Genomic DNA, 22,823 nt, shown 5'->3' with positions numbered 1-22,823 from the left:
CTTATTTACAGATGAAAAATGATTGATGACATTTAATATACTGCTATTTTTTTCTCTCGCTCCTTTAACTAACAGTGAATTAGGTGTAGATAAATTTGATGTTTTTTTTCTTTGCTAAAAAGTTCATTGAAAAGCAGTGCTATGTGGGCAACGGTTTATCAGCAGCTTGTAATTTACACTGTTCGCGCGAGTGTCATTTTCCCCCTTGATAATCAAAACATCGTTTAATTTAATGTTTTCGAGCCGGATAAATTTACATGGGCTGTCCAACAAAATTTGACGCGTGTTTATTAAACGGATATTGGAAGTTATGCAAATCATCATTACAAAAAAAATAAACTAAGTTTAACACCGCCATTGCATCATAATTGTGCCCCGTTAAATTTATGCAAATCTGATAAAACGGCCACACAAGCAGAAGAAACTTTTCACATTATAAACTTACAATCTAACCAACTTTTCACATTAAAATGCAATTGAATGCCCTGATCATTGCTCACATTCTATGTTTCTCTGTCTCTCTCTATACAGTATATTTTATAGCTCTATAGCTCGGTGTCTATGTGTATTTGGGAAGTGCTTTCGGCACCTTTCGACAAGTTTTCCATTTCTAACATACGTTGTGTAGTGCATACAATATTGCATCGCATAAATCTCATAAAGCTCAAAATCAACTAAACATGATTATTTCGGCTTCATAATTTTTGCACAACATTTAAAGTGTGCGCAGAACCAAGAAGGTATATGGTATACGCTAGACGCATGCCAAGTTGCCATTGGCATAAAACACCATGTAAAACGATATATACAATGTTTGCTGTTTGTTTGTTTTTGTTTATAAAATTGGCCTTTGATTAATATGGTAATGTTGAATTATGACCCAGTACAGAACGGAAATATGCTTTAAATGCTCACCATGGTCAGTGACAGCGTGGTGTGCGTGAGTGCATGTCCAGATTTGGCGAGCAATAAAATTGCGAACAGATGATTTTATTTATGTGAATCGGTAATTGAGCATAAATAATATGCAATGACATTTCGTAATTTAACCACATCTCATGTTTATGGTTTCATCACACAATTACATAAATGTATGGTTTTTACACATTGTAATTACACACATTTCATTCGTATCATTATCATTTATCGATTGCATGTTTGTTATGCGCGTATCTCTAGCCCTACCGATTGATTACTCTGGGTCATTCGAATTGGCAATCGTTTCAATATTAAAGATATATGATATGATAATAAATCTCTTTGACAATGACAGAGCGTTTGGAAAAACTCCATTTTACCATTACACACGAATGGGAGAGAGAGAGACAATGAGAAAAAGCTTTAATTTTCTCTTCTGTTTTTTTTTTTCATCTGATTGCTTGTAAAATCCGATCAAGTTTTCGATTGAATTCACTCTGCGTGTCGATATATTTATAATTCCAAGGAGATTTCAATTCATTTCCATTATACGATGTATGTGCATGAGTTCGATATATTTGGTCGATTGCAAAAGTCGCATGCTTTATGAGTTTTATACAATTAATTTTCGAAATGAGGGTAATAAACCGTAGTCACGGAATGCAATGAAAAATTATGACCAATTTTTTTGTTAAACACGGCAACCGAATCGACCATTGGTCTTTCATGTGGACTTTAATGAGTTTTTTTTGTAAATTTTCAGATATATGACATTTAAATATAAATATTCATGTGAAACTGTGGATTCATGTTGTTTGTTTGCAATATTAAAATGGTAAGCTTATACATGAAATTGCTCAATAATAATTTTGTGTATAAATCAGTGACCGGTTCGCGCATATTTCTATGTTTGCCTAAATACGCTAGGTAGCATAGATATGCCAAGCATAGCCGCAAACGCAACCGACGCATCGCCGTTCACTCTATATGAACAATGCACATGTTCGTTTATGCAGACGACCGTGCGTATACAATATAGCTCGAATCGAATGGCGACGGGTGCGTTGCGGCTTGCGTCTCCGCTATGCTTAGCATAGCTATCAGGCATAGAAATATGCGCGAACCGGTCACTGATATAAATCACTCGATTAGCCTAGTTTTGATCGAGTTTGGCCACAAACTTTTACAAGGAAAAATTACCAAGTTTATGCAAAAAGTTTTCTTTGCATTTCGGTGTGTGAATATAATCCATATAATGATAATAATAGACACGCTAAGCATCGTACGCTTCACTTCATAGTCATTGTTTGAGTGTCAATTATGAGAAGGAGCCACTCAAAAGTGTTGGGTCGATGTGTGTGTGTGTGTGTGTTTGGCTTTTTATGTGTATGTAATGCACATTGATGAGGACGCACGTTCAACGAAAATACATGTGTTCACATGTGCTTACATGAACGCTGAGGACAATTGACTTCAATTTTACAACACGAAAATAAGCGTAAAACGACTTCAATGTGGGATCAAAACGGAAGCACACCGATTCCGTGCTGATGTCATCGTCATCAGGTCGTCCAAATGAGTGTTTCACAAATGAAAGTACATCGAGTTGACGGCATTGTCAATTGAGCCGTCGTTTGTGTGTACGATGATGAACACAATTTAACTGTAGTGTCTCGTTTAAATGTGCCAACACAATGTGCTTAACGACTCACTAAAACGAGCTAACGATAATATAATTAGACATTTAAACGGATCTCTTTGTCATTTTCACCACTTCCACTGGAGAGTTGTTCTTCTAATGAGATGCATGCTGTACCGGAACCAAAACTACTCTGCATTGGACATACGAAAAAGCATCAACAAGAGTCATTCCATTGTCGAATTAAGTGTTTCAGTTTGAATGCACATTTCTGGAATTCCCAGGCTATTCGGATGTTGGCATATATCGATTTGACTATATTAATTTATGTTTTTGCTTTATGTTATGATTTGTGATTGTATTACATTCCAAACAGGCGATTGTTAACGGATTAACTAAGAATTTCTGTTTCTCCAACAATTTTTGCATCTAAATCGAATAATTTAATTAAAGCATACGAGTGTGCTTCAGCTTTAAATTAATTGAAATGAACTTTTGCATATCGCATCGGTCTTGCATTCTCTCGCCAAAATCTATTTCACATTTTAATCCGATGTAGCTTTGTTGCGAATCGTGTGAGGCCACTTTTGTTGTATACCATCAAAATAGATGATACTTATTTTTCAGATCACGTCCTTCGGACCATTCGTCTTATTTATGGAATAAATTTGAATTAAAAACGCAATCATCTTGGATGAATGCTTGTCAGTTTTTATCATTTAGACAATCCAATCACAATCTGTTGTATCATCTGTTCTCTCGCACCCGTCTATCATTGGACAGAAATAGAGATAGGAAGAGAGAGAGAGTGGGTGTGAAAGACGTTCAAAAACTCAAAAGCAAACTTTTCACTTGTCCTTTTGAATGAACTCGGTCAAAGGTTTTCTTTCACGTAATTTTCCATCTTCCTCAACTCCTCGTATACTTTTTCTACTCCTTCTTCTTCTTCTTCTTGTACTTCTTCTTCTTCTATTTGTCTTTTTCTCCATTTACTTTTACCCACTCTATCTCATTCGCAATTTTATATTCAACGATAAAATGTGTTGCATTTTTAATGGAATTTCGCAAATATAACATTGAAAATCTGTTTCGCCTTACACAATTTAATCTGCAATGGTATAACCTCTATAACCGAAACATGTACAAATAGTTGGGCACAAGCAAAGAAATTTATACGACACTTTTTTTCTCTTTCTCACTCGGTTCGTATTTTATGGCACATAAAAGACGACACAAGACAAAACGAACTTAACAAAAGATTCAAGCCAGAGACGGAAAAAATGTATTACAAGTAAAGGTCTCAGTGACAATCTTTCTTCGGTTGGCAATTTTTTTTCTCGTTCATTTTCTTTTGTAATAATGTTACACAGTGCCATAAGGAATTATTTAGAGCAATCAATCAAAATTATGTTAGTGATGAGTTATTTTTACTGTTCCGTTGGCACAACTAGAATTTTATTCATACGAATCCGGTTCAATCTACTGTGAGTGAAGGAACAATGAGGAAACTGTATAAATATGGTCGACAATATATGATGAAAAACATTTGAACGATTTGATTTTCACAGTCAATTTTAGATAGAAAGATCACAGAGAAATTGACTACAAACTTCACATAGTTCTCTTTATCTCCCCCAAGTAGATTTATGAAACATTTGATCTTATCGAATGAATTTTGCATCATGTTTAGAGATCAAATATGGATTAAAGCGTCAATGTACAATGTACATGACTTCCCTTTTAGCATGGCATTTCAAATGGTGCGTAAACGAACAGGACATACTAGAGGATTACACTTGATTAAACATCATCTTTGATATTCGCATGAATTGTTTCAACATATAGTGAACAATTTTATATTAAATTCAAACATGTTTTTCTCGCATAAATAAATTTAAAACAAATTGGCTCGAACATTGGCTCTTGAAACTTTTTAATCATCAGAAGTGAAATTGGATTGTTGGAATTGGAACTTTTCATTCTTGAAACGCATATATGTGTGAAACAAAATATGTGTGGCTTTGTACAACAAAAACACATCTCAAAATATTTTGACAACAAGTATTCACATTTTGCCGCAATTTATCGACAACTTCAAACATAGTTTAAAACTATCGTTGTGTTTTGTAGGTTATTCACATCTTTATACCAAATATTTTAACTGACATTTGATTGATATCACTTTGACTTAGTTGTAAACGCATTATTGACACAAAACATAAATTACACAATATTGTCATGGATTATTGAGATTTCTTTTTAAAATGGTTTAACTAGTTTAGTAAGTTATCTGTAATGCGTTCTTTTTAAGTACTAATAAACCTCATAAGTTCCTACAGGGCAGATTTTAAAGTTTAAATACTCAAATATTTACGCCAAAAGACATAACAATACTATATTTCTAAAAGTAGCCAGTTGCTAGACAGATATGAAAAAAATACAAAAAAGCATTGAAAGTTTAATTTAAAAAAAACGTCAAAAATCAAAATTCTAACACAAAACATCTATCCAATTTCACTGTGATTTTTCATTTCCCCTTAAACACAGTAGCACAAAAGCAATCAGTGTCATTACGACGGAACAAAAGATCAAAAATTTGAAATCACAACTGAAACGAAATGGGAATGCTGAGGTTATACATTTCAAGTTTTTGAGCACTGTTTATCTATTTGTTCCGACTACAAATGCTGTCGTCAATTTTTTGCTTCTTTGTGGCATAACTGTTTGTCGTACTCCATACTATCGATGTTATTCATTTCCAAACTTCTTCCATTCAAGATGGACCTTATTTGTTCGTATCTCTATTGTTGTGTATTTCAATGCATGTATCCGCATCGATATTGGTTTACAGGGGCTATCATACGTAAGCATTGATAGAAATTGAACTTCAGCATGCTTTGATATATGTAGGTATATTCTTTCCATCTTTTATTTATCATCGTTACAGAAGTAGCAATAATGTATCATTTCAATGTGAAAAAAGGGAAAACAATACTTTTCTCGTTGAAGAGAAATCCCATAATTCTTCTCACATAAAGTGGCCATATTTGATACAGTACCACTGTAACAGTGCACGCAAGAGTGTGGGAAAATATGATGAAAAAGCTTTCGAAAGCCTATTAATAATGGTATAATAATAAGCGAAGATAAAAGCGAGCACGTCTGATGTTCAACAATTGAAGCGAAAAAAGAAAACAAAAAAATAACACCACAATCAAAATAACGACGGCAAATATCGATAAAATGTCATTGCAAATTGAATGACAGCGAAATGTTGTCATGAAAACCGCACATAAATTCATACATTTTCATCGATACCATGTTGTTTTTCATTTATTTATTCAAAATTCAAGCGGAAAAAAAGACGGCCATCGCGCGATTATGACATAATAATAGCAGTAGAAAAATGTCATTCAGATAATATATAATTGTGACAATCAATTTTTGCACAATTGATTGTGAGTGTGATAAAAAAAAGCATAGCGGCATTTGTTTGTTTATACTTACTGTTGCTTTTATAAAGTAGCACTTCAAATTGATCTTGTAGTTGATTCTCCAGCGTATAATCCAAACGGGATATCGTTTCTTTGTCAGTTAATTCACCACACATGAATTGACATCTGCAAATAGAGAAAAATGAAATCGGGTGAAAATTCTGATAGAGATTTTATTAGACATTGAATACATTGAATGATACAAATATTGACAGTCACAAACAGTTGATTCCGATGAATGGCGGCGGGCATAAGACAAAAACCATCGTTGATATGCCAACAAAGCGACGACACGAACATGCGATGTGTGTATGATAAATGATAGCGCATTTGTTATCGTATGGCAAACTGGCGAACACAATGAATTACATGACTTTTCCGCTTTTGTTGCTACTTCGATTTGTTTTTATTATACTTATAATTTTTCCTTCTCTTTTTTCCGTAACTACTCATGCTACTGTATTCGATAGCATGATTCTCATTTATGTGATGTCTAATGTGCCAAACAATGTTAAGTTTTTCTCGCTACTTTTCTCTTCATTTTCTTTGTCTCGATTTTATCGGAAAGCTAACAAAGTTGATTTACTTGCACAAATGCACAGACTTCAATGATTAATGATAGATGCTCATTATGCGCAAAAACAAAGTTTATTGACTTCATTTCAACAGTTTTTCATGCAGAAAGTGAAACAGAATGTTACTTTTCACTGTGTAAAATATAATGAGAAAGTCTCTGTTTTTTGTAAATCTAAAATGTAGTAAATCAATTTTTGTCTTTTCATCACGAAGAAAAAGCTGGTTTTTCTTCATCACAAAACAGGTTTCAATATGAACAAAGTAATTATTTTCAACGATTCAAAGCAATATGCGAATGAAGAATGTCTTGCACGTGCCATTCACTTCGGCCGAGCGATGAGCATCGCATCTTAAGTCCGATTCAATTTCGGTTTATTTTCAAATCCCAAAGAAATTCCATTAAAAAGCGAGTAGAAAGAGTTGTTATACACACAAGCTCTTCGAATTTCTTCTTCCTTTTTACTGCACGGGATGCTGCTGGTTGTGCACAATTCATTTCGCCTTGAGGAAAAATTCGTGTCCAGCATTCCAATGTATTCATTCATTGTATCACTATGAATACTAACCAAACAAGTGAATTTTCAACCGAAAATCAAACTAACAGCAAGAAGAATCCAATTTCGTTGGTAATAATACATAGTAAGCTTTATTTTTCATAGAAATTGAGCCAAGTGTAGAAGACATTGGCAATGGCTACATAAAGAGGGACAGTCCAAACGAGAGAAGAAGAGAGAGACATAATACTTGTTATGAGATTACCAGTTGGCAATTTCTTGTTGGAACTTTTCGCAAAGCACGCATTCGCCATTAAATGTAATCGCCATGTACTTGAACAGAAACTAAAGAATGACGACCAACTGTATATTTTTTTTTGCTTCCTTCTGTAGCATCTTTGATTCAATCACATTCTTTTGATTCGTCTCATTATATTGGAATGGTATACGGTGGTTATATGAGATTGCCTTCGTTACATGCATTTTCACATTCCATTTTGCGTGATGTGGATTGATTTGTGTTTTGTGTGTTTGTATGTGCGCGTGCGGGCATTGTGCACTTCAATTGTGTCTCATTTTTCACATCGTTTTTCACAGAGAAAAATGAAATCTTCGTGCAATGGAATTTCCGCCGTAGTATGGCGCTGCTCTCTGAAACGCGTGTTGGATTCTCGACAAAAAGGAAATACAAAGATGAAACGATCCATTAATCAAATTGACGATTGCTATGGGAGAAACGATAGACGGATCGAAAAACGACTCGGAAGCACCAAATAAAACTTATGATTGAATACTCATATAAAGAAAGAAGATGAAAAAAAAAATACTAGGCCCATCAAATTCCAATGAATACGCGACAAATTTCTCGGAAATATTGGTGTTATTTGGTATAAATTCATTACGAACATTTTTTGCACAAAACTTATGGATGACAAATTCAAGTGAAATCAAGACTTTAAAAATAGCAAAGTTTCACAATATATTCTCAGCTCCGCGGGTGTTTTACTTATTTTATGCCATGAAAAATAAGAAAACGAACATTGTGAAAATATAAAGCGATAGCATCACTTTTGCATACATCCGAAAACGAAAAAAAAACTCAAACCATCCACCAACAGCAACGCTTCAAAGATATATATAATGCAACACCAAAATAAAAAGAAGCTTGGGAGTAAATTCAGTTTGGTTTTATTTTTCTCTGTTGAATGAGCACGATGTTGTGCGTATATCCGTTCATGCTGTTCTTTATTTTTTGTTTGTCTCAAGTGGTGTTGTTATGCATGCTCACTGATGATAAGCGCAAATTGTTGACATAATAAGTAGTGTCGATGCACACGACAATAAAAGCAAAAACGAAGCATGGCTCAAAAAACCTAGCTTGAATCTGGCTGGAATGGCGCAAATACAGAAATGCCAAGAATGAACAACATTGAGCAAACAAAAAGCTACAAAACACAAAAAAGACGAGCAAATACAGCATTAAAACGACGCATTTTTTGCTATTTTTTTCTTTTTGTGACACTATGTTCATAGCTTTTTTCGGCGATTTTTCACAGACAATATATTGAATTAACTGGTCAGTTGAGCTGACAGTACGTTAGCCAGCTAAATGGGCTAAAACAATAGACGTTATTGTTTTAATGATGAATCACTTTTCTTGTTTTAATAGAAGTGATTGTTCATTATAACAATAACTTCTATTGTTTTGGTCCATTTAGCTGGCTAACGTACTGTCAGCTCAACTGACCAGTTAGTTCAATATATTGTCTGATTTTTCATTCGTTGTCCCTTTCACAGTGAGTGCGAGCGCTCTAACGCTCACTCTTCATCATTATTCTTGCAATGGATATATAGTACGTGCTTGACTAGCGTCTTTGTTCTTCTATCTTTAGTATTCATTTAATATTGTCTAACATCCAGAGATAATGAATAAAACACACACACATATACTTTAAACGGAAATATAATCCGAACAAAGCTTAAGCGTTATAGGAAAAGAGAATGGGAAACACAGACAACAGGACAAAAAAAATGCGGTAAAAATGCCATTGAACATCAATTTAGATGTAGAACACTGAAAATAGTCATCTTTTGCAGAAAATTACCACATTCTATTTCACTATTCTTTATGAGTGTCACAGTTTTTTTTCTGATTTCGTATCATCTTGACATTGTGGGGCAAAAGACAAAACGTGTGTATTAAAGAGCATACACGACTGTCATGTTTGTTTGTCTTAACTTCCTCGTTGATGTCATTTTCTCTTTGTGTCGTGTGGTGGGCGGTTTTCATCGTGTAAAAATGACAGAATATTTGCGACATTTTTTTCTTTGAATCCGGTGCGCTTTTTTTTCCTCGCAACATTATTCAGTGTTGCTACACAACGAAGATTATTTCGGATTGGAATTTATTGTGGATACAAAGTGTAACATTTTATCGATTTGATCCTTTTCTATGGTCGAGTGTCACTAAGCATGTTCAACATTTCGGTATTTTGTTCTTTATTCCAAAATCGATGCGAGAATAGTAGAAACACTGGTTTAACGTTAATGCCAGCATTCTAGTCGAAGTGATCATCAATACAGCATACGGAGTAAGAGAAAATCGACCTTAGATGCATAAATGGCTGACAAAAGCACATGAAATGCACATTCAAATAAAAATTATTTCGAGAACAGGGAATGAGATGGTCGAGGTAGAACAAAGAATCCAAAGTCGAAAATGATGTGTGATGAATATAAACCGCAAATTCCAATCCCATTTGTTCAGTTCGTTTGAATTTTTTTTTGTTGCTTCTCTTCCCGGCCGCTCCTCTTCCCAATTACTTCTCTGCGAATGATACGAAATATCCTATTCTCACGACCTTGATTATATTTTATTGCAATCGAACCAAAAAACAGTGCGCATGTATATTTTGCCAGTATATTTCATGATCGGGAAATTGATTTTCAATGAACAGAATAGATGTATTTATTTTACAATTTGCATATTTGTAAAAGCCAATCGACCATTTCTCTTTTTTCCACTTTTGTGTTATGAATTTTAAATGAGCATTTTCATTTCCATTTGCATTTGCTCATCGTCATTTATAAAATTGAATTTAAACAAAATAGCTGTGCGTTCGAGGACGGGAGGAAGAGAAACGCTTGATAAACATATATATTGAAAAATCAATATTACTTGCACCAGCAACATTCCATGCACGTGTCTTTTTTCGCTCGCGTGGACAAAAAACTGTTGTTGGAATTTTTAATCAGTAATCATTATTTAATGGAGTATACAACGCAATTTTACTGGAAAAATATTTGGTAACTCATTTTGATCATGAGTAATCATAAAAATTAATTAAACACTCAACAGTTGAGCGCTGCATTTTTATTGGATAGTCTCGCAACTCCCATTGAAATGCTGAATCGTATATAGAACGATTAACTCAAAAAATGCAACGATGAGAAAGTAAGTGCAGACAATGAACTTTAAAGTTTAATCGAAATATACAAGCGCCCAGAGATATAAATCTATCTATTTCTTAGCATCTACAAATCTGCTGGTTTTGTTGTCGAAATAGAATTCTCGATGAAATCGCTTAAGTTTGTTCAGTCAAAGGCTTCTTAATTGCTCGAACAATAGTTGCCAAAGGTTAACGTTTCACTTAAGCTGTAACTGTAAATAGTGTTGAACAATTGAATTGAATGGAGTGTATTTGATCAACAGATGGTTCGATCGTTAAGAAACAATAGCGCATATTTTTTGCTTTACTAGTTTCGATTGTTTTATCTACACTATCTGGAAGTGGAAGAATAGATATTGGAAATGCATCATTTGTTGCAATTCATTGAAACGGGTGGGAGGCTACTGGCAATTTTTTTCAAAGACAGGAATGCTTTTGAAATTTCAAGTGCGAGATGTAGCACTCAATCATGAGAGACTCCAATTCAATTAGAGCTTATCACAATATGAATGCTGTACGGCATTATGAAATTCACAATGATGATGATATCATTTTTCACAACGAATAAGGGATGCAGTGAAAACGAAAAAAAAAAATGCTATGACGATGCTTTGTATGAATGGTTTGCAAAGAAAGGCGGAACTGTTTTTCGTCACTTGTTTCTGGGTCGTTGATGTTTTCATGTCTTTTTTTATACATCGTCGACATTATGAAACAAAAATAACCCCAAAACAATGTTCGTTCGACTTATTTTGGTTTGTTTTCTTTTTTTATTATTTTCTGCTGTTCACCATTTTATTCTCTCATTTGTTTTATCGATGGAAGACAATGAAACGAAACTAAAACACGACAGTGAAAATACTTTTGATGGTTTGGGCAAGCATATGAAAAGGCTAGCAGTTTATTTTTTCCACTCTTTATGGCATTTATGTGTGGGTGTATGTGTTTGCGCTTTGCCACGTTCGTACTTGTTCGCCTATTTTCTTTTCTGGATACTTATTGCTGTGTGAACCCATAGAATAAATGGTTTATAGCTTAATACTGCATGAAAAAATGTGGCCATAAGATTTGGTCCACAACGGAAACGCATATCCTTGAGCTGGGGAGTTTTTTTTATTCTTTTTTTGCCATTGTACTCGTTTCATTGCCCAAAGTAAGCAACAAAAAATATAGAAGAGAAAAATATAACAACGATTTTTTTTGTATACTTTCACCCTTTGGGGTATGTGGCGTATTTGTTATTATCGAACACAAGCTTATTTGGATTTACCTTACGGCTGACACCGCTGAGTGTCAGATGAGCTGTTGGCGTCTACTGCCATGGACGTGGAAAATTTTTGCAATATTCACGTTAAAACCAAAATGATTGAGCAGTTGCTTTAAGTTCAGCAGCGCGAAATGTTCACGGTTTTTGTGGTCGATGCAGAATTTTTCACAAAGATTTTCACTCGGATTTTTGTTTATACCTCATGCTCATGCGGAAAAAATCCCAAAATCTGATTAAAAATGAAGCATAAAGCGAAAATAACGGTCGTGGATCTTCTTATAAATTCGATAATATGCAAAACTCCATTGAAAACTCTTCCCATTTTAACGAAATACAACACAAATATTTTCACAGTTTTACTATGTAAATTATTATTGTGATTACGAATATCGGAAAAGTTTCACGTAAAATGTTCGTGTGTGTGTGTGCGCGATTCAGGAAATTAGTTTTCATTACCGTGTGATGACGATGATGATGGCATTACATTGGATGTGCGCCACGCAACTCTACAAGGGAATTGCAAACTGGTAACATTCAACGAAAGAAAAAAAACTTATATGATAAGGATGACGATTTCTTCTTGAAACTTTATCCGTTTGGAGAATTGAAACGTGCAACCAACAACCATGACATAAACTTCTCTCTTTCTTTGAGTCTCTACTGTTATCAAATACTTTAATAAAGCTGTAAGTATGCACTCGATTCCGGTTACATCTCCATTTTGAAAAAAAAAAAAAAAAAAAAAAAAAAACTAAGCCAAAGCGCATCAAAATTAGCATGCAATTCACATTAAGGTTAATTGAAGGAATTCCATTGCTTGCTTGTATGTAGTCTATTGTTTGTGCCCAAAAAGTTTTGCATTTTAATTGAAATGCATTTCAAACGACACTTCAGTATTTGGTTCTATCGCGTTTTAGTTTTTGTCTTCATTTGCTGAAAGTGGAAAAAAATGAGCCAAGTTTGCATCTTACCTGCATGATTTTTGCATAACTTCGGCACGACTGAAACCACTGATCTTGCAAAATGCCTCATTGCAATAGACGATAGGGTAATCAACAATTTGAGCATTTGCCAACAGGAACGAACTATCCTCTGTAAAAGAAAAAAAAAAGAAGAGACAAAAACGAAAATTCATGAATATAAATGTTTATCATTTGAATCCATTGTGTTAAATGAATGCATTTCGTTCGATTTGCCAAAAAAAACATTTACGTGGCAACCGTGAATTGCAAATCAGATTAGATAAAAAAAATGGGAAGTAAAATGTACACCACATAATTTGTAAATGGGCATAAAGCGAGAAAAATTAGCGAAATTCTTTTCTGGCGGTAGATTTCTATGTTATCAACAAATTTACACGTTTCAATCGATGAGACACTAAGTACATTTTCAATGTATTTTAAATCGGGGACTATGCAGAGGTGGTAGGAAGTAACCCAATTCGACAAAAATTTTGCTATGGTCGATTTTCACGCTTGGGAACAATCTTTTCCAGCACAATTGGCCAAAAATGGTAAAAGCACATATCCCACTTTAACGAAAGGAAAAAAATTCTGACTCACAAATATGTAGTACATATGGATCGGATCGGCGGTCGGTCGGCATCAGAGCTCGGTCGGAGCTGCAAACACTAATATATACTTGCAATGGTTTATTCACACCAGAAACAACCTCCATAACAATATTAGCAAGAGGTAAACAAAAAAGTATCCATGCCAGAGTGTGTGTGTGCTTGTACTTGAAATAAATGCCAATAAACAAAATGAACGCCAATGATCGTTAAAATAAAAAGGTCAAATTAAGCATTTGACAGTACTAATTATGACAACAATGCAAACAAATTTGGTTTAAGGTTATTTATGATTTGAACGTGAGCAGATAAATAAGAGTGGTGACATAGAAAAAATTTACACTGAACAACAAAGAAATGATAAAATTCCTTCTTTTTTTTCAAATAAAGAAGCGAAAAAAAGGATAATAATGAATATGTCTCGTATTCGCATTGTGTACGTGTGCGGCAATCAAAAACGAGCACACTCATCTGTGCCGAATGAGATTATATAGAATTAATCATTTTATGTTGGAAATGTGTCATACATGTTGATTACGAGTGTGCACAAGGGACAAAAACATGAAATCAGACAATGTTGCTGCCATCAGCAACAACGGAATATAAATTTCGTACAGGTTTTTACTTACACAGAAAATTTGTCATTGTATTATATGGAGGTCTGTCTCATCTTTCATAATCGAAATAAATAAATTATTTTTACGTGTGTAATAGTTTATTTAGAAAACCACGCACACAAAGAATGACTATGAAATTATAACAGTTTTTGTACCATTTTTATATGACCTGATCCACTCGCATTTATTCTACATTTGTGAACAGCTTTCATTGGGCTGAAGCTTTGAATGTTAATTAGATACGAGTGGAGAAATGGTATAAAGCGTTGAGTTATTCTTTCCGAGCTGCGGCGCATCGTCCCGTGCATGAAATTTTATACGTTACGTTCGTATTACACATACATGTATTTTACATTGAGTGTATGACCCCATCATCCATGCACTTACCTATTCGATATACTCTCTATTTAAACTTTTAAGAGCATACGGTAGTGCAGGCATTCATTTATTTTCTTGCGACATGTTGCACGTGATAATAATGACATCCTTTTTGCACAACGCCCATAACTTTAAATGTTCTCTTCTATTAAAATAATTATACAATAAAAATGTTAATGATCCGAACGATCCGAAACACGAGCTTAAAATTTATGCGAATTTCATAGCGCTAATATTACGTGCCCCTTTCTAAACATTCTAAAACGTGCGTTTGTTCTGTTCATTACACTTTGTTTGTTTGTTTGTGTATGTGTGCGCGTTGAACGTTAGAAAACATTTGCGTTTTTGGTTTACAACATTTCAACTATCAAAATGTGAAAATGTAAACTATAACATTGCTAGTTTCAAATTAAGTGAATATTTATGGTGTTGGAATGTCACAAATGTTCATTTGGTGGTCCAAGTTCACAATTATTTTGTGTGTGTGTGTGTGTGTGTGTGTGTGTGTGTGTAAAACCGTGCGCCCGCTCAAAAAAGAACAACAATGCCAAATTATGAAATAGAACAAGGGCAAACTTTAACGAGAGAGGGCATACAACCCACATATTTATTGTATACATTTAATTTTTAATTTTGCGCACAACCAAATGTGCAAATTAAATAAGCGACCGAGCGAAATGAGTTTTGTCTGTCTGGTGCTTTTGTTATCGATCCATAATAAGAAATCATCAAAATGGTGTACAAACAAAATGTTTTACATTGTTTTCGGAAGGAAATCGAATGGAAAGGGGTTTGTGTGTAGGCAAAAAGGGAGATTTCGTGTTTCCGTTTGGTCGATCATTTGATGCTGAATTAAATTGCATTGTTTCAGTAAATTGACGTTCAACATGTGGGTGCCCACAACTGACATATTATTCAAAATTGTGGTGAACAATGTTGAATTTTCCATAAGTCTCAGAGAATTAGCTTGTAAGCATGGCGGTGTTATTGTATTGTCAATGCTATCTATATTTAAATATTATTCATACTTGACAGATGGTAATGTATGCCCGTTTGTCAACATGTAAATTCATGCGGTATTTGCTTGCCACATCGACACAGATCACCGGAAAGTGTTTTGAATAAGTGTGCCTATATCTGCATAAGTAAACATGACCATGTACACATAAAAAAACACTACAAAATGGTAGCTACGATTCAAGTTTTACCATATAAATCATCATAGCTCACAGATTGAATGAGAAAAAAGAGATGAATCGCGTTCTGTTTTTTTTTTTCGCACTGTTAAGACATTCATGACATAAACAGTTATGCCATTTTAGAATGATGTCGATTTTATTCAAAGAACATTTTATTATATTACACGGTCTGTCGTTATGTTCTTCAAATATGTTATGTATGCAATGTTTTTATCAGAAAAAGTGAGAAACGAGAATGGATGACTCTCCGACTGTACGAGAAAATCTGTGAGCCAGTGCATGCGTTGGCACTTGACTTATGCATACAAACAAGTCAACCTTTATTTAAATATCGACTACACAAATTGTGCAGCAATATCAAGGGAAATATAAATTTAGAGTTGATTTTTTTTTTATATTTTTCTAACTGTAAATTGCGTGTACTTCTTGAAAGATGGATACCTCACGAAAAAAATGAAGACAACCATGAAATCGGTTTTAGTGTTTAATATTTGACGAGCAAGAGAGGTAAATGGATGTGGTAGGAAGTGTACAATATTTTGTAAAGTAACAACACGCATAACGAGCAATTCGCTTCAGCTAGAACGATTTTAAATGTGTTTATCGTAAATATGATTTGATCAGAAGTGCCTAACACACGTAAATGTGTGAGAAAGAGTAAAAGAGACAAACGTACTGAGAAAGTGAAAGAGACATGGCACTTGTGCATTCAAGCGAACTTGACTTAATGGCAACACAACCATAATCTTAGATGATGTACGGTAGCAACTCAATCAACGTCTTTGTTTTTCTCTTGTTGCACATGTCGAGTCGTTTATACTCATTGACGTTATCTCTTGGTTGTCACTTGATGCGCACACAAATGTACTCTTTTTTCCGTATTTTGCAAAAGTAAAATTACGCTCTCTAACATTTTATGGTATACGTTTTTGTTCCCATGTATTCACCGTCGCTTTTCGGTTTGAGCGTAATTTTCCTGGTCGTATCTATATGATGGTAGTTGAAGCAATAATAAAGGTACACGACAGTAAATGTGCTTAAAATAATCATTTTTATGCATTAAACAGAATTTCAGTGAGTGTGACACAGTTTTTTATCGAATGTATGACAGAAAAGAACAAGAGCACAACATTCAAAAGACCGGAATTTCGCTTTGTATGGCGGTTCACTTTTCATGAGATTACACAATAGAAAGGCACTCGTCAATTTAAAAGGAGGCCCATTTTCATGTAACGCGGGCCGGCGATGATTATCATAATACAAGTGCTTTTATCGCAACGCATGTACATGTGTGAGTGCATTGAAAGCGTCGACAGCAGACCCGGCAGAAATGTGAACACAATGAATGGATCCGCTTTAATTACAAACTTTTTAATTATATATGAACACCATCACCAGCATATTTTTTTTCTACACACTTGTACGTATTAGAAAATGTGGATGCGCTATGGTATGCGTTTGATGCACGAAAATATATTGAGGTTACTATTACAACAACATATCCGTAATGTCATATTATTTTCTTCTGTGCCATATGACCGGATGACGTCAAGTGGTTGACAAAAAGCTCTACTCTTTTATTATAACCATTTTTGCATTCAGTTTTCAAATCAATTTAAATAGGCCTATGAATTCGAATGAGAAACGGTTTAATTAAAACCACAAATGAGAAAGGTCGTCATCTAACATGGTTGCCGAAAATGCTTTTGGATGGGTGCAACTGATGTACCGACATTTTATGGCATAGACAAATGCAATAATAGAATGGTTTAGATTTTTGCATTTGGCTCACTAATTGGATACGGGAATGTTTTTAAAAGTTTTCCAATCATGTGAATCTAATCAAAGAGCATTCAACTAATTATTATAAAGCACTTTAATTCCTTTATTAACTCTATATTTTGCTTTGTGTCGAAAATGAAATACTTTCAACGAAAGTAAGTCGAAAATGAAATTCAACTTTAATAGTATTACTTAAGTTTGATTCAAAAGAGTCCCTTCAATTCCGATTCAATTTGAAAATGAGCCACAGATTTCCATTCAAATTTTCACAATCAAATTATTCTGAAAGAGAAGAACTGGGAATCACAATTAGACGGCCTTCTATGAAAGAAATCACAATTGAGACACGATACATTCCATTAATGAGGGCACGCCATTTTTTACTGGTGGATATATAATTTCGCTTAAAATGTACCGTGAATGATAACTTGAAGTTGTATGTCGCACTGCAATTATGTTCCATAAGAGACTGTATAAAATCCAAAACTGTAGCACAGCTAGCGCCACTACGGACAACTGTGGAGTTCTAGTTAGTTGTTTTTAACTGAACAAAAGTCTTAAGAGAAAATTTTTACTAGTTGGCGGCAACTTAGTATAGATTACATTGAATTCCGTCGTGGCGCTAGCTGTGTGACACTTTGAGCATAATTTCGGTACGTTGTATGTTTTCAAATGAGGAAATTCAATCAAAAAACATATGTGCGGTTGTATATTGCTTTTGCCTGAAGCATCAAAAACATTCAGAAAATTACATTACGACGTTCAACATACATTAATTATGTGATATGTTGATTGATCCTATTACAACTGCCGGAGGAATAATTTTGAGAATGATATTTGCATGCGTCGGCGTTGGGTTGAATAACACTGAATACAATGTAAATCTTGTTTTGATTACTTATTTCGGTTCTGAAACGCTGAAGAGCAATGATTGTGATATTTCCGTTAAACATTGCACAATTTGACGAGATATTCGTGGCGTGTTGAATCAAGTTTGTTTTTGATGATATTTCAAGTGAGAAAGATGAAAATGTGGTACACCACAGAAGCGGTAACATTACTAAAGCGGTGCATTTAAAAATGTTGCAGTATGTGTACAAAATTGAAAGCTATAAACCGTTTCAAAGTAATGAGTCACTAGTTATGACAACATGAATGAAAAAAGGTTAAATTAAAAAAAAATGTCACTATTCTGGTCGAAAATAAAAAAACATCATGATGAACAGATTGCTAGTGGCAAATCTTATAATGCTATATATAAAAAAAGTTTGAGCTAATGAAAAATTACTTGGTGTTCAGCGATGCTCATGATTTTGAAAATGATTTCATTGATGCGATGAGTTAATGCATCAACTCTTTGGGTTTTATCATTAATCTCAACATCCGGATGATTATTCCATGACAACATGAGTTTTGATTAATTTCAATCTACTTATTCTCAGATGCGAAGCGCTTCACAGTGTCAGTATGTAGAAACATTGTGCAAATGAAAAGCCACAATCTCTGATTTGCAACATTTTGTGTGGGAAAATGAAGTGAACGAATCTTTTAGATTGCGAGCGTAAACAGTGTGGCTTGTGTATGCGTGCGAACGCAATAATAGTGCAAATGCCAGCATGATTTATCAATTACATAATGCAAATTGTAATTTGCTTTAACTAGGTAATTTAAATGAGAAAACAGCAACACTTTTCTTCATTCTGCTTTCCATCGTGCGGAACTTTTTTCAGCCTGTGCACGAAGAGCAACATCTGGGCGGGTTTTGTGTAAATGTGTGAATTTTCGGTGCACCACAAAAACCGCACCACTCCATATTCACAAAAATCAGCCACAATGTCAGAAAGACATCATCGTTTAGGGTTCATTTTGCCTCACTGTCACAACCAGTTCTCATACGAAACAAAAAAGAATGTATGCCTATGTGGCTTTATTTACATGCATAATTATCTTTTTTAATTTACATACTCAAGTAGAAATGTGATTTTCTCGAATTTTTTATGACGCACATTTTTTGATCTCACGAATGGGACTAATTCACGCAACAAAAAAAGATTGAACGAGATGAAAAAAACAATATAACTTGTTTCACTTGTGCAGTTATTAAGTTCTTTGACGAAACTCAGTTATCACTATACTGAATTTTTTTCGTTCGTCCATTCGATCATTCTCGCTTCCTCTCATATGTTGTTGACGCGTGCGAGATTAGTCTCTGGCGTACGATTTTCGAGCATGAATGTTATTAAACCAAGAGCATTTGCGAAAATATGATGGCAACGTGCAAAAATCAACAGGGAATTGGTAAAAACAAAGTTGGAAAAAAGAAAATACCATTGCTGGTTGGCAGAAGTTTGTTTTAAATGGCACGTTCGTTGAAAAAAGAAATCGTGCATACACAACGTTGCACTGTACTTCACACAATATGAGTACACTTCATGCTGAACGATGGAATGATGGCATTAGAACGAAAGCGTAATCGAATGCAAAATAAGCCACATCACTTTTCATATATGTGCATGAAACCAGCGATACAAAAATATACGACACCTCAAACGAAATTACCCATTTTTTGCACAAACAAAAATTTTAAATATAAGAGCAACAGCGACTGATTATGCAATATATTCAGTGATATGTATTATGATACATGATATGAATTATATATTTTCACATCCAATTCAAACATTAATTAATTAATTCTTCATTAGCTCTTCTGAAGAGATTTCGGTTGGAGCGGAGCATCATTAATTTCATATTTCAATCAAATTTACACGACTTAAGAACAGGGAGTGTTCAGTGTACACCATTCCCCGATTCTGGAGGACTGCTTAGAAATAATGAACCACACATCACTTGGAGAATAACCATTTTAGATCTTTTTCAAGATTGGTGGTGCAAAGAATCGCTTTTGTTCTTGCTGAAAATGTTTGTGTCACCTTTTGTATTTTTCTTTGTTTTTCAATTACAGTGAGAGATAAAAGCACCGTTTTCTTGCCTGTTGTGCGACGATGCACACTCCATCCATATCAAACTCAAAGTAAATCATTAATTTACGTAATTTTAGTACACTTTATATGAACATGATGTGAAATCATGAAGGTGCGCTCTGGTTTTTGTATACTCAATTTGCGCAAACTTTTTGCAAAGTTTTTTCTTCGCACATCCCACTTATGACAATATAATGAAGAAGCAAAAGCTAAGATTGAAGTTCATTTTGTTGTTATCGTGTTAAAAAATCATGGCATTCCATTTTCCAAGCGATTCATCATTCACTTTCGACTTTATTCATCTTGTCGTGTGAATATACTCCGATGCGGGGGGATCCAACTTGACTTTTTTCTTGAATTTATTACAATTTTCTTTCAGAAATTAAGTGATTTCGATCATTATTTTTAAATGTTAAATGTGTTCAAGCAAACTTTGAACTTTTCTCACAAATTATATACTCCACACAACGTAAATATCATTAATCATTAATTATTTTTTCTACATATTACCATCGCTTCAAGTGTATGTTAAAAGTTTTGCGTGTGTGTGAATCTGGAAAAATGGCTTCAATATATATTTTTTATATTGCACGAAATGGAAATCAAACGGAATGAATTCAGTGTAATTACTAAGTTAACAACGAGACATCATAATTATAATGAGCTTATTTTACGTGGTAATGGTTGTTTTTACTATCGGCCTAAAGGTCAAAGGATCATGAAAAAATAATAACAATAATAACACGATTTCTCTGCTGGCAAACGAAAATGGGCAGTGAATTCGAGCATTAAATTGAATTCAACGTGTATAAAAAAAGTGTGTGCAATGGTTTTTTTGTCCAATTTTGCATGAAACCATCGAGCCACAAAAAGTACTTCGGTCCGAGCTGAGTATGCAAAACGAAACTTGTTTTCTTAATGTGAGTACATATTTTGTACGATTTTTTTTGTACTGTTTTGTGGGAGCAGCGAGGTCGGGTATGGAAGTCTATTGGCATACTTTTTTTATATGATTGCCGAGTCAATTGCTGGAATTGCATTTTTGACTCAATGAATATTCGAAAAGGTTATTTGCAGACTAAACGATTAAGCAAATTTATGGGGATAATTGTGATATGAAAAGTAAATACAGAACGCGCCAAATTTGCCGACATCAGCTGCAAATCGATTGTAATTTTCTTCATTTTATGTATTTCAATGTGAATTGAAGTGGTTCCCATTTTTATCGGTCTCATTTCAGCTTTGGCCAAAAGCATTACCAATTTTAAGGACATTGGGATTAAGTTTTATTCACAATATTTATGATGATCCAAACCATTATGAGGAAAAGTGTTTCTAGCACCGATTGAATTGCTTTTAGATTTTTATGTTACGACCATGTCTACATTCAATGGAAATGGTCAAGTTCAAATGCCTTATCTACCATTTTATAAAATCGTAAGTGAAAAAAACAAACGTCTTTCGTAAAAAAGGGTGCTCCAATCAATACTCGCTGAAAACAGTATCTAATTTCATTGGATATTTTTGTCGTTTTGTTTATGGAAAAAGTTGAATGTGCAACATACATCCACTATTTGCCATGACGATGCTAATGTCTGTCAGTTGAATGGTCATTTTTCAGTTTGGAAAACTTTTCAAATTAATTTTATGTTAGGTGAAGTTCTTGTTGACCGAGCCAATTTTCACCTTAAAAGTATGTATGTGTGAGAGAGAGAGCTACAGATTGACTGATGCTTTTCTGCAAAGTTTTAAAAATGTTTGTGTGTGTTTAACTTGCTGGAATGTAAATATGCATCACTGCACAAAATAATTGCCTTAAATATAAAATAGTTTTAGTGATTTATACTCTCTCATTCCGCAGGTGCATTTCCTTCCGTTCAACATAAAAAACTTACCCACTAAAACTATTTAATAACAAGTACTCGAAGCAAATAGTATCTAAAGTTGTTCCAACCAAGTTTTTTTTTAAATATAATGTGTGATGTAATGTTTGCAATATGTTGAAAATGTTCTCTCTCTGGATTCCTTTTGGTTTGGGTTGCTTTGTGTGAAATTTCTTATTTGCGCTTTTTGGCATTAACATGAACAAAATGCATAAACATCAATTTTCGTTTCCATTGAATAAATATGCAAGAAGTGACATGCGATTTCGATGTGAGCGAATACAACGGAAAACCGACAAAAAAGAAATGAACACTTAAATTCTATAAAATAAGTGAAAATGTTGAACGAAATGGGATGATATTTATTTTGGCATAATTTCAACAAAAGACAGTTTCCTTTTTTTCGCTCTCACAAATTACATTTTAGTACTTGAGGCGAAATGAACACAACTAAAGCATTAAAAACCAAAGCTATGCTTACTTAGTAAATTCGCTGTCGTCATTTATAACACCATAGATGTTAGGATTGAGCTTTCTTAAAAACAAGAAACAAAAAAATAGACGAAAAGGAAC

General features: G+C 34.1%; 1 protein-coding gene across 5 annotated transcripts in view; it reads right to left on the bottom strand.

Annotated features, from left to right (window-relative positions):
* The window catches only part of LOC116342961 (potassium voltage-gated channel protein eag), a 75,833-nt gene that overhangs the window by 16,614 nt on the left and 36,396 nt on the right, over positions 1–22,823 (bottom strand). For all 5 annotated transcript variants that reach the window (XM_031770804.1, XM_031770801.1, XM_031770800.1 and 2 more), the window contains 2 exons: positions 12,809–12,929; positions 6,065–6,177 (listed from right to left, as the gene is read on the bottom strand). In XM_031770804.1, the coding sequence (XP_031626664.1) occupies positions 6,065–6,177; positions 12,809–12,929 (234 nt within the window). The remainder of the gene's footprint in view (positions 1–6,064; positions 6,178–12,808; positions 12,930–22,823) is intronic.

Source organism: Contarinia nasturtii, unplaced genomic scaffold (assembly GCF_009176525.2).
Source record: "Contarinia nasturtii isolate CC-2019 unplaced genomic scaffold, AAFC_CNas_1.1 Cnas_scaffold_928, whole genome shotgun sequence".
Lineage (NCBI taxonomy): Eukaryota > Metazoa > Arthropoda > Insecta > Diptera > Cecidomyiidae > Contarinia > Contarinia nasturtii.
The sequence above is the reverse complement of the archived record's forward strand: the minus strand, read 5'-3'. Positions and strand labels throughout refer to the sequence as shown.